Source organism: Staurois parvus, unplaced genomic scaffold, assembly GCF_062004578.1.
Source record: "Staurois parvus isolate SC_StPar_1 unplaced genomic scaffold, SC_StPar_1.0 ptg002875l, whole genome shotgun sequence".
NCBI classification, from domain to species: domain Eukaryota; kingdom Metazoa; phylum Chordata; class Amphibia; order Anura; family Ranidae; genus Staurois; species Staurois parvus.
Genome location: NW_028320671.1, coordinates 3,593 through 17,039, shown reverse-complemented (window position 1 = coordinate 17,039; position 13,447 = coordinate 3,593). Strand labels below are relative to the sequence as shown.

Below are 13,447 nucleotides of genomic sequence, written 5' to 3'. Positions count from 1 at the left end.
ACTAACGACCCCTGCCCTGAACGCGGCCTCACTTACTACCGACCCCGGAACTCAGCCTCACTTAGTACTGACTTCTGCACTCTGTGCCCCCTTAAGCCACAGCCAATTTTCAGCACAATGAGAACCACTCCCAATATTTGCTGCGGGGTGCTGCATGGCACCTCACTTTTTCACAGACATAAGAGATCAACTTTTGATCTTGCCCACTGTTTTCAGAAAACACTCCCATATGAACTTTACTGAGCAGGTGTCATGGGCCACCACTGATGCAGGGGCATTTTTCCCTTACAGTGACACCACAGGCTCAGGGCATTTTTTCCTACCAGTGATACAACAGCATTTTCCCCACAATGACAACACCAATGCAGAGAAATGTATCCTTCCAGTGACACCACTGGCCTAGGGGCAACCTTTTTCTTTTAAGTGACACCACTTATGCAGGGGCATTTCTTCCTTCCAGTAACACCATCAATATTGGCATTTTTTCCTCACACTGATGCTGGGGCAATTATTTCTACATCACCATCAGTCCCATATTTTACTGCAGATCAAACATTGTACTGTTATCAAACTCATATGTTTCGGTGCAGCGTGCATTGCTTTTAAACCAACCCCATCTCCTATTTCTCTGTTTAGGAAGGGGGGGGGGGCACACAATTTGCATCTTCGCCCTGGGCACTGTATGGTCTTGTCCTGCCACTGACTATGAGAGTATCTTTCCATGTCATCACCGTGCATCAGGCTATGGGCTACACCCCATTTTCAGGCATTATGGCCCTGTGACGGGAGTGACTTTTGGGGGTGGGGGGACCGCTTGGTCAGCTCATGTCCCCCTCATTATGTTTAACCCACCCTGTGCCTGTTAAGGGGTACAGGGTGTGAATGTGAATGTCCCAGTATTGTGTATAGTGTGTGTTCCTTTGTCCCTGCCATGTGGTTGCCCATTGTCTACTGCCATGTGTCCATTCCTTTGTTCTGGGCCACATGGCTGTCCATTGTTTGTTTGCATGTGCTACCCCCCATTGTGCTGTGTCTTCCTGTCCAGCCAACTATTATGGGATGTACTGTTTGTGTATTGGTGTGGGGGTTGGTCAATATCCTTTGCCATGTGTTTCATCCCATTGTTCTGTGTCTTGGGTTGGTTGGGTTGGTTCCCTGTAGCCCGTCCCACTGATAGGGCGGGCTGATGATGTATTTCCTGTTCCTGGTTGTGTTTCCCCGCCCTCTGTATATGTTCTGTGTTAAAATAAAGAGTTGGCTTTCTGTTTTAAGAGCTGGGTGTTGTCTATTTTCCTGAGGGATTTCAAGGGTGTGGTCCATGGATGGTGTTCGGACAGGGGAAGTTGTGCTATAACGGAAAAACTCAGTGCGGTCTGGGTTCTGGTTCCGTTACAGGCCCCTTAGCAGTGGTCCTCTTGTTGGCCTCCCCAGAACTCACCACCAGCACATCGGTACAGGAGCATTGGGACCGGATACAAAAAAACAAGTGGAACTGGAGAGACATAAGGACTTGGCTGAGGACACTGTTCTAATTGAACTGCCATTGTGATCAGGAGACCGGGTGTTGGTGAAGAACCCAAAAAACGAAAGAGGTAGCAAGCTGGAGCATACCCCATACTGGGTGGAGAAGCAAACCTTTCTTCTGGTGCATGATGTGGTCTCAGAGGGCCCTGAACCTGTCAAAAAGCAGCTCCATCGCAGCCCGTTGAGGCGATGTATGCTAAGTGGGGATTGCTCTGCTAAGCCTGCCAGAGACCGAGAGGACCAGAGCTCCTTATATATTCCACCAGTGTATCCAAAGTATCCTTTGATTGGTACGTGCCACCCCTTGAAAAAAAAAAAAAAGCCTCCGCCCAACATGGGTTATGAAGATGCTAGTCCCGTGCCTGGTGGACAGCCTAGAATCCTCAACTTTACAGGCTGCCAGCCCTGCTGAGTCAATGGACTCTAGCACAGATGCAGGGGACACTGCTGACACTGTTTACCCCCAGCCTCCTGAGGCTTTGAAGTCCCCAAGACAGTGGAGTCCATTGCCCAATTTGGTCTATTCATGGACCACTACCTGCAAAATATTCTGATTATGTTGTTTGAAGATTTTCTTGCATTCATATCTGAGTTGATGATGTTTTTAGAACGTTCTTGTTTTGTTTTATGCCATGGACAGCATCTGTTAAAGAGGGTGGGAATGTAGGAAGGTGCTGTCTACAGTCTCCACTGCAGGTGCCGCTAGCCCATAGTGGCAATGCAACTGGAGGAGGAAGTTGGGAGAAACTAGGTTTCTCTATGATTTACTTAGTCACCTGGAGCAGTGATCTGGTTGGATGCACTGCATCCAAGTGACCCTGGCAGCCATCTTGGGCCATGCAGAGTCTTTTTAAGTCCCTGCTCTTGGGTCTTGGCACGCGTTATGTGAGTGACTACTGTAGGGACAAGTTCCTGAGGAGTAAGGCCTATGTCTGCCTCTTCAGTAAGCTCCTCTTTGGGTTGGACCAGCCAGGCTGCACTCTGTTCCCCTTGACAGATGCTGCCAGAAGCTTGGACCCTCATACCACTGACTCTGCTCTGAACTGTTGGAAGGGCCCTAGTTGGGTGAGCTTTCCCACTGGACTTGTTTGTACGGTTATACAAGTTCTGCAATACATTGTTTTTGCCAATCCAGGACACCACGCTGCCCCTACCAAACACATAGAGACCCTACCACACAACTTACAGGACCTAAAGGATCTGATACTGACAGCTTGGTGCCAGATATCACAACATACCTTCAGAGGTCTAATGGAGTCCATGCCTCGATGGGTCAGGGCTGTTGTGTGGCTGAACGGTGTATAATCTGATATTTGGATTTTTGGGGTCAGAATGAATTACCTGTACACAGCGTGAAGTTTTGGTTGGAAGAATTTACAATGACTTCGGTCTCCTCTGTGGTTATATTGCCGATCTTCACATGAAAAGTGATAGAACCAATCTTCATTTCATGAACACCGAGTGATGGGTTTGTTACCGTCCTAAAGAATGCTGCAAGACAGAAAGGAAAGGGATGATAAGAAGAATAGGGGATAAAAGAAACCCATGTCCCCACCACTGATGATCAGCTGTGCATGGAAAGATTAACACGATGGCCTGGCAACTGCAGAAAGTTGAAATCTCCAGAATCAGATACCAAGATAACTGATCATCCTGTATAATATTCTCATCCTCCTCTTCCATCCATCCCCACTTTCCTTCACTCTCCTCCTGCTCCTTTTCCATCCATTCATCCACCCCCACTATCCTCCCATCTGTCATCAACCTTTTTCTCCTTCATCCCCACTTTCTTCTCCTCGGTCATCACCTCTTCCATCCATACCCAATCCCCTTCCTTCTGTTGTCATCCTTCTGCAATATCCTTCCCCATTTTCCACGGTCATCGTCGTCCTGATCCATCTGCACTCTCCTTCCCTCTATCATCCTCCTCCTTTTCCATACATGCCTCTCCATTCAACATTATCCTCGTCTTGTATCCTGGACAGATTATATAATATAAAACTAGTTATATTTCTTACAGGTTCTTAAAATTACACACTAATAAAATCCCACTCCAAAATTACACATCCACTAGAATACACAGTAGAGCCAAAATTATGTAGACCCCCTTCCAAATGATGGCGTTCAGCTGTCTCCAGTGAAGGGTCCTGGTAAACCTCCATCATAAAAAGACATTGTAGACAATTATGCTCTTCCAACCTTGTTCTGACAGCTTGGTGAAGACCCTTTTCTGTTCCCCCATGACTGTGCCCCCAAGTACAAAGCCAGCTCCATAAAGACATGGATGACCAGGATGGTGTGGAGAAACTCGAGTGTCATGTATAGAACCCTTACCTCAACTCATTGAGATGGCTTGGAATGCCGATGGTGAGCCAGGTCTTCTCATCCAACATCAGTACCTGACCTCACAAATGGGGGCAAATTCCAACAAACATTCTCCAAAATCATGTGGAAAGTCTAACCAGAAGAGTGGAGACCGCGAGGGGAAGGGGGGTGTACAACTCTATATTATTGGCCATGATTTTGGAAAGGAATGTTCAACAAGCTCATATAGGTGTGATGGTCAGGTGTCCACAGACTTTTGGTCATACTGTATATATTAAATTAGAATCTGATATGAAGCTTCCGTTGTATGTTATCTGTGGAATAGTTCTGAGGAATAAACTCCTTATAGCAGACATAGATTCATATTATATAAAACGTACTTGATCCAGTCCCAGCTGATTGCCTGATGGTGACCACACTAGTGGCAGCATCTTTGAAGTTTTCCCATTGACTTGTAAATGCCTGTAAATACAAAACACAAGAAAATGTCCAGTATACAGCAAGAAGCAAATATCTGAGACACATCTAAGGTGACTTTGGAACCGAGGTTATGGTGCATATGGGGTCTTTACTCTCTTTTTACTCCTCCTCCCTTGGTGTACGTGCTTACTAATGCCTGAGACCACTTGATGCTCTGCACTACAAGTGCGTAAAGAGCTTCATGGAACGGGTTTCCATGGCCGAGCAGCTGCATCCAAGCCCTCCATCACCAAGTGCAATGCAAAGCGTCGGGTGCATTGGTGTAAAGCACGCCGCCACTGGACTCTAGAGCAGTGGAGATGTGTTCTCTGGAGTGACCAATCAAGCTTCTCTGTCTGGCAATCTGATGGACGTGTCTGGGTTTGGCAGTTGCCAGGAGAACAGTACTTGCCTGACTGCATTCTGCCAAGTGTAAAGTTTGACGGAGGGGGGATTATGGTGTGGGGTTGTTTTTCAGCAGTTGGGCTCGGCCCCTTAGCTCCAGTAAAAGAACTCTTAAAGCGTCAGAATACCAAGACATTTTGGACAATTTCATGCTCCCAACTTTGTGGGAAGAGTTTGGGGATGTCCCCTTCCTTTCCAACATGACTGCACAAAGCAAGGTCCATAAAGACATGGAGGAGCCAGTTTGGGGTGGAGGAACTTGACTGTCCTGCACAGAGTCCTGACCTCAACCCCATAGAACACCTTTGGGATGAATTAGAGCGGAGACTGCGAGCCAGGCCTCCTCCCCCGACATCAGTGCCTGACCTGACAAATGTGCTTCTGGAAGAATGGTCCAACCTTCCCATAGACACCCTTCTAAACCTTGTGGACGGCCTTCCCAGAAGAGTTGAAGCTGTTATAGCTGCAAAGGGCGGGGCCAACTCAATATTGAACCCTACGGACTAAGACTGGGAGGCCATTAAAGGTCATGTGTGTGGGAAGGGCGGGGCCAACTCAATATTGAACCCTACGGACTAAGACTGGGGGGCCATTAAAGGTCATGTGCGTGGAAAGGGCGGGGCCAACTCAATATTGAACCCTACAGACCAAGACTGGGAGGCCATTAAAGGTCATGTGTGTGGAAAGGGCGGGGCCAACTCAATATTGAACCCTACGGACTGAGACTGGGGGGCCATTAAAGGTCATGTGCGTGGAAAGGGCGGGGCCAACTCAATATTGAACCCTACGGACTGAGACTGGGGGGCCAATAAAGTTCATGTGCGTGTAAAGGCCGGCGTCCCAAGACTTTAGGCAATATGCATACTTGGATACTAACATTTAATCTGCGATTGCCTCTTCAGGTTCAGGAAAGGATTTGTTTCCCCTGCAGTTTGGATCATGCTTTGTTGGGAATTTGTGCCTTCCTCTGAATCAACTGTGGGTATAGGATTATACATTTTTCCCTTTTATGGTTGAACCAGATGGAATTGTGCCTTTTTTCAACCAGACTAACCATGTAACTATGTAACTAACATTCCTAGGCTGCCCAGGAATACCTCAACAGTTAGAATTCCATTTCTGGAGGGTCCCATTATTGGTAGGATCCTTTGTGGAAACACTCACTGGTTAATGCAGGCTACATCTTCTTGTGTGGACCGTAACCTTCCCCCATGTGGTCCTCCTGTCTACCCCTGGACCGAGCCTTTCCCCTTTTATGTATCACAAATGGAGGCAAGCCTAGAAAAAGCCCAGGAAGCTGGCAGACCCATAGTTAATCCTTCCCCACCTAGACAGCCCAGAATCCCTACCTTGTAGTAACCAAACTTGGTGGCTGGGTCTAGTGGGATGAGGGAGAAGACTTCTATAATCTTGTGCATAACAAGGAAACCATCTATAAAGTGTCTCTGGTAATTATGTTTTTGTCTGTAGCCATCATGCACATTGTCCTGTCTGTGTATCCTGTCCAAGCCTGAACTATCATCTCCCCTGTTATTTGTCAACTGACATTGCTGCAGAATGCAAGGCCGGAACTCCTCATCCCTTTGTTATTCAAATGGAACTCTCCTTACAGGTCCTGCACAGCACCATCTCCATGCACCTATTGATGGCTCTATGCCAGCTGGAGACGAGGAACTGGACACCTCACCACCCCGATGGCCATGTGGGAATATTCAACCTCTTGACCAAGAGCATCACTATAAACATGAAGTCTCCGTTACCTTGAAGGTGTCCCTGTCACTGGGGTGAATGACCAAATGAACTTCTTGAAGACTTTGTACTTTGTTTTTGTGGCTAAACTGGAAAATCTCATCGAACATCACTAATGCAACCAAATCCTTTGAAAAGCCAAGATTGCCAGTTCCAATAGCTGGGAATGATATTGACTTCCACAGATTCTTCTCTGCCAGCGCCAAACAGTTTTTGATAATTGTGCGAAGAATCTGAAATAGAGAGTCTGAGATTGACATGTAACTCTGGGCAAGATAAAGAAAATGACATTTTTAAATCTAAATTCTATATTACTTTTCTCCCTGGGGACTAAAAAGGGCTTAGGAGAAAAAGCAGCCATCTTGGGTACACTAAGGTGAGCCTACTGACCTACCAGCATGTCTTTGGAGTGAGGAAGGAAACCAGAATACCTGGAGGAAACGAAACTCAATGCAAATAGTGTCCTGGTTGGGATTCAAACTGAAGACCCCAGTGCTGCAACAGATCTCAACACAAAATGGCCCAAATATGTGTCTAGGTGGCCCCCATTGGCAGTATTGAAAATCTACTTCATAAAAGACAAAAGTGGAACTTCAGACAATCTTTTTTTCTGAAGATAGTGGTAGTAAAGGGCTAGACCCTCTTGGGTGTGGCTTGACTTCTGTGACGGTAGTGACTTTGCGTGGGGGGCCCATAGAACCAAGCTCACCTGGAGAGGTGGGGAGACCCGTCTCAGCTCCCCATATCCCTCTTATGTGCAAGTCACCCTGTTCCTGTTAGGGGTACAGGGTGATCTGTCCTGATATTGTGTAGACATGTATAGGTGGGGTGGGGGGGTTGTTCATTGTTTAATGCCATGTGGTTGCATCCCATTGTTCTATTGTGTGTCTTGCTTGGGAGCAAACTATTATGGGATGTATTTGTTTGTGTATTGGCTTGGGGGGGGGGGGGGGGGGTCTGCTGATGTGTCGCTTGTTGCTAGATGTGGTTTTCCCCACCCTGTGTCAATATACAGGGAGGGGGGAAATGGTTCCCTTAAATGTATATATCTTGTATCTGTGTTAAAATAAAGTAGTTATTTCCTGGTTTCCTTCCAAGACTGGTGTCTGGTCTGTGTTCGGACAGGGAAGCGGGAGTCTATCGGAAATACCCAAGTGCAGACGGGGTCTGGTTCCGTTACAACTTCCTTTTAAAGATCCACATGAAAAATATTCCTTCAATTCAATGAATTTTCACTTTCCAAGGAAATTTTCACTTAGCAGAATGAAGTAAAGTTGTGCTGACTTCAATCATCCAAGCATGTTCCAGCAAAAATCCAGTTTTTTATTTTTCCTTGCATGTGATTGGGTATTCTTTGCAAAGAAAGATTTTACCGCATTCACTAAGCTAAGTGAAAATTCCCTAAAGGCTTTAGTTCTTTAGTAAAGCAGCCTCAATATATTTCCCACCACACTCTGCAGGCCTGAAGGTACCGTTTCCGATGTTCCTTGTCCGCTGTCCCATTGAGGAGCCACAACATGAAGAACCTCTTGACAGTTGAGATTGCAGCTGCTGGTGCTGAACACGGATCCTGGGGCCCCCAGAGTGCCGAGATTCGCATTGTTCAGGAGTTGCTGCATATTGGATCCTGCCCGCCTCAGCAAGGCTTTGGATACGGCACCAATATTCAGGTTCAGATCGGCTCCTACACTGTTCACAATGACATCCGTCTGCCAGGGGAAGAGATGACAAACATTACCAAGTGACTATTAGTTAAAAGAATACATTTCCTAAGAGTTAAGTGGTCTGAATTTGAAATATTTTCAATAACAATCTTTATCATTCGGATTTGTTTGAGATCTGGAAAGAAAGAGAAGCAAAAATATGAAAAACTATTGGTACTTATTATAATGGATATGTGATGATTATTATCCTTCTACTGTTATTAGGGCATGAATGTACACATGTAAATGATACCACATCAGTCCTTTCCAACCGTTTTCTACGGAGGAATCCTTGCAATAAGTGTGAGGTCTCAGGGAACTTCAGCTAATAATTTCTATATTTACATATAATCCTTACATTGGTGGTCATTGGGAAGAATCCCCCTTACAGATAGCTAAAAAGATCATTGGTGTCAGTGGTTACTTATCTGAGAGGCAGAAATTGTTAATCGATCAAAGAACCCCCCCAGTGTCCTCCGGAAGAACCCTAGGGATCTACTGAATCCAGTAACAGCAGCACTATATTCTGGCCTTACAGTAGTGGGATGGTAACTTTTCTGTCAGGTTTCCTGTGCTGTCTGGGTCCAGCTGTGGAGATTCTCTTAATGTCCAATTTAGAGAAAACAATATCCAAAATAAGACACAGCATGTAAACAGATTTGGAAACAATGAGAACCTCTCTTATGTTTTATTGCTGTGTCCCTGTAGGCCAGATTCCCCCCTACTTCCTACCATCAAATATGGACAGAAATAAAAACATAAGAGGTTCTAACCCTTCCCAACTCTATCTGAATCATAAAACTCTTTGGTGGAGTCCCACTTTAGCAGGAAATGCTGATGAATCTACATACCGAACAGTCCTCAATGTTCTTCTGAAGCAGCTTGATCTTCAGTCCTTCCTTGGTCACCACAGTGTTGTCATTACCTCTATTCACTGGCTCTGGTGGGTTCTGTGCCGCTCTTGTGGCCGGCTGGGGTGCCATTGCTGTAGATGGCATAGCACTCCTTTGGTTACCAAATTTGGCCTTTGTAGCCTCAGAGAAAATCTTGACGGTTTCATCATTCATGTCTACAAGATGGATTCTCTGTAAAGTGCTCTGTTGTCCCGGCGTCTCTACGTAGTCCCGTATAGCTTCCACTATGTTTTCAACACATATTTTTAGGGGAAATCCAAAAATACCAGAACTGACAGCGGGGATCGCTATTGAACTGTGACTCTTCTCGGAGGCCAGCTGTAAACTGGTGGTAATTGCCCTCCGTAGAAGCCGTTCACATCTGGAGCGTGAATTTACATCCCATTGGGGACCGACTGTATGTATTATTTGTTTGCACGGCAATTTCCCTGCGTCAGTAATTACTGAATCTCCAGTGGACAATTTTCCATCTTTCCTGATAATCTGATCGCAGTCATCTTGGACTTTACGTCCTGCTGCATCCAGAATAGCTTTTGCCAAACCCCCATTATGTTTCAGATCTTCATTGGCTGCATTAACAATGACATCTACGTTGTGACGGCACAGGTCATCTTTATATACAGAGAGGGTCAAACCATTAGAAAGAGCTACTTGCAATTGGGATTTACTAAATAAATTATCTTCTTCACCCTTCTCCTCTAAACGTATCACACAATGGAAGTTTGTCCTTGCGGTTGTAGCATGCACTTCTTCATTGACCTTACAAAACTTTTTGGCTCCTGGTTTCTCAATACGCAGAGTATCACTGTGAAGTGAGTGCAGAATGTCCCTAATTACATGTGCTGCCTCTTGAACCTTCACCCGTGGGCCCGACAGGCATATGCTGTTCTGATTCTTTGTTACATTTACATTTTCCTTCATCTTCTCCAAAATTTCCTTCCTTTCCTCCCAGATGAATATCCTCTTTGCTGAAGGTTGAACTCCAATTTCTGTCTCCATAGTAGTGTTCTTCTCCAGAAAGTCGCTGACTTGTTGGCAACACTTTAGAACATTTGAAGTCAGGCCGGCGATGACCACGTTGTCCTCCATTCCAGAAGAAGATTCCTCTATCAGGACTGTGATTTTCTCTACATTAAATGACTGAAGCAGATGTGACTGGAGACTTCTCCACTCAGGAGATTTCAGAAGTCTTTTGTCTTTAACTAAAAGTTGTCTACGAAACAGTTTTTCCGTAATTTGCTTTTCTGCCGCAGTCAAGTCTTCCTTGGAATGAGCCATCAGTTTAACAATGTCATCCTCAATTTCCAGCAGTGCGTTAATGTTGTGACGTGCAAAGAGCAGACAGGACAGCTCCTCGTTATCGGTGGATTTCAGGAACTGGATGAGCTGTGGATTCATCTGGATGGATTTACTTTTCATTTGTTGCTTGATGTTGAGTATCTCATATTTGGCGGTGAGCACTTCATTACTCAGTCCTGATAGACGGGCCTTCCTTGTTGGCACATCATAGTCAATCCTCAGCTCTGGAACCTTGTCCAGGATCTTCTTCTTTATGCCGCTGTTGCACATGATCTGATAGAAGGCTGGAGACATCTGTAGGGTCTCAGTCATGGTTTGTTGCTTTCTTTGTACTTGTTTAACGGTTTCCTCTACCAGTTGTCTGAATGTCGGGTCAATCTTTGTAACATCCTTGGACATTCCAGCCAAGAAACTTTCTTTAAACCAAAGTCAGGTTTGATGAGGACTTCATCATAGGTGGAGCTGCTGACATGTTCTCTAATAGCTTCCCAGACCGACTGATCCATTTTGTACTCTACTACGCTGAACTTTCCTATGAGAAGTGAGAATTCATTATAAACCTCTTCCTTCCATTTCGGTACAATCTTTGCCACAGACCTGCGATGGGTGGACAAGGTAGGAGGGAAGATGAGTTGAAGGACAGGATTCTGACAGTCTTGATCTGGCCATTTGATCTCACAGTGTTTATTCTTCATCTTCACATCTATGTTGTTCTTTAGTCCTTCATTATTACAGATATGTTGCAGTATGTATGGACTGATATTAAACTCTACAGGCTTTGGTATTTCTATACAAGGTCCATCCTTCCCATACAGTGCAATATCCAACAATGGGTAGTAAGGGTATATGGATATCTTTTTCTTGGAAAGCACATGATCCTTCTTCAAAACTCTTTTAACATCTGGAAGAGAAGGAAACAAGCAGAAGGTTCACCGAGATGCTTCACCTAATACTCACATTTAGTTTGTTGAAGTTGTTGACCAAAAATCATTTATTTTTCTGAATGGTGACACAAATAATGTGGTGGCTTAGTGGCTTTGGAGTGGAGAGGTGTGGGGGTTCATTCTTCCCAGGGCTCATTCTGAATAATGTATGTCCTCTCTGTGTTTGCATGGCTTTCAAAACCCAGTTCAATAACATGTTACCTCAGCAGTTACTAACTGACTATTTCAGTGACCTATGTACTCCAGAATGTGCTGCTGAATACATTGGCCATCAATAAATACATTTCAGCAGTAGTAAGTTTCTTAAGCGAACAAAACAAAAAAGGTTTTTGTAATCTGTTGGTCAACAATGAATATTACATAGTAGATCATTTGACTGATAAAAAAAGTTGATATCTATGTCAAATGAAGGCAGTTCATAACCAATCCCATGGCCCAAACCACTCATGATCAAACTGGAGCACTGTTTGAACACTCTGATGTTGTCCACAGATGGTTCTATCCCTCCTTGATGTGCGCTTGGAACAACGCCAAACCATTCAGAGCTGTTCCTAAGTGGCACCAACCAACAAGCACTTCCAACATATGAAGTTCTGCTCTGTACCCTCTGTGAACTCACCTGCCGTGTCCTGAAATGTGATCAGTGCTGCTTTTCTTCAGATATCATCAAAATATCCTTTACTCTTCCTCTTCCCTGTTTCGGGTTCTCAAAGAAATCTGCCAGATGCGTCTCAGATATGTTTTCCGGTATATTCTCCACCTGACACTTTGGGATTCTTCCAGAGACCTTGCCGTCAGCTTGAAGCGAACCACTCTGAGGTTACTGGAGAATGTTGTGATGAATCTCGGAATATCTGGAGAAAAACAACAACAACAGGACATTTTCCTCCAGTTTAATGGCATACAGTAAGTACAGTTGTCTAATCACGTTACTGAAAATGGGAGCCTCCCTGCTGAATGGCTTATGAGTGAACTTAGTGAACATGAAGCCTGAGTGATTCCAGCAGGTGCAGTCTGTTTCCTCCACTGTAGGTGGCATTTGACCGGAGCGACACTGCAGCCGGACAGGAAGTCCGGAGAAACCTGGTTTTTCTATGGTTTTCTGGTCCCCAGAGGCAATGTTTAGGTTGGCTATGCTGCATGTGACCTCTGGCAGGCATCTTGGGCAAGTAGAGCCTTTGTAAGTCCTTGCCCACAGACTTTGGCACGCATCCGCAAAGTGGCTAGTGTAGGGAAGGAGCATCCGTCTGTCAGGGAAAGTGATCAGCGGCAAAGAAAGGCTCCGGGCAAGTAAGAACAGGCTGGGGACCAGACTCCATCACAGGCTTCTAAACTATGACTGAACTAGCCAGGCTGCATTCCACCCTCTGAGACAGATGCAGTCAGTCCATTCTTACCTGCTGTATTTCCGTACTGCACAGAACTTATTCTTGGTGTGGCATTCTCCCACTGGACTGTCTGTAAGTTGAGTATTGTCTTCAATACACGTTTGGACTGCATGCTGCACCTAACCACAGACACTGCCCTTTTGCTGTTCCCTATTTTTGGACAAACAACGTTCTTACAAAGGTCATTGGCTGGAGCTTGTAGGCCAATAATATAAGCTGTGAGCCTCACTCCAAGCTCAGTATCTTAATGAAGGGCAAATCATAAAAACTGGACCCACCAATATCACATGTGAAGGTGACAACAGCAGATTGGATCTCCGGAATTATCTCCACATAGAAGTCCGCGTCCTCAACCTTCTCACTGGCATTCTCCACCAGGAGGTTTAACATCTCAAGAGTGTGGCTGTTCTTGACGTTCTCGATGAGAACCAGAGAGGACGGGGAGGCTTCATCATCTGGTGGGGCTGTAACACAGCAAAACATATTCCCGGGAAAGTCTTTTAGAGTGATAATTTTGATATACATCATGATGAACTAAATTACTTAAAAGAACATTCTGAGGGTCATCAGCAGAGATTGTGTTACTTTAAGTTGCTGAGTTCATTCACCAGGACAGGATGAAAGTTGGTAACCTCAGAATAGAGCCATGGTTCCTTCTAAATGTAGAGGACCAAACAGAAAAGAAAGGAGGAATATATACATAGAGGCCTTCTGGGAGGATCCAGCCACAGCTGCCC

At 45.2% G+C, this 13,447-nt stretch overlaps 1 protein-coding gene across 1 annotated transcript in view; it reads right to left on the bottom strand.

Annotated features, from left to right (window-relative positions):
* LOC149428989 (protein mono-ADP-ribosyltransferase PARP14-like) overlaps window positions 1-12,822 on the bottom strand; it is a 41,282-nt gene extending 28,460 nt beyond the window's left edge. Inside the window, 7 exon segments of the mRNA XM_089666863.1 lie at window positions 2,866-3,015; window positions 4,230-4,311; window positions 6,474-6,695; window positions 7,935-8,171; window positions 9,017-10,791; window positions 10,794-11,279; window positions 12,720-12,822. Of these exon segments, the coding sequence (XP_089522989.1) occupies window positions 2,866-3,015; window positions 4,230-4,311; window positions 6,474-6,695; window positions 7,935-8,171; window positions 9,017-10,791; window positions 10,794-11,279; window positions 12,720-12,822 (3,055 nt within the window).
* Between the last annotated feature and the right edge of the window lie 625 nt (window positions 12,823-13,447).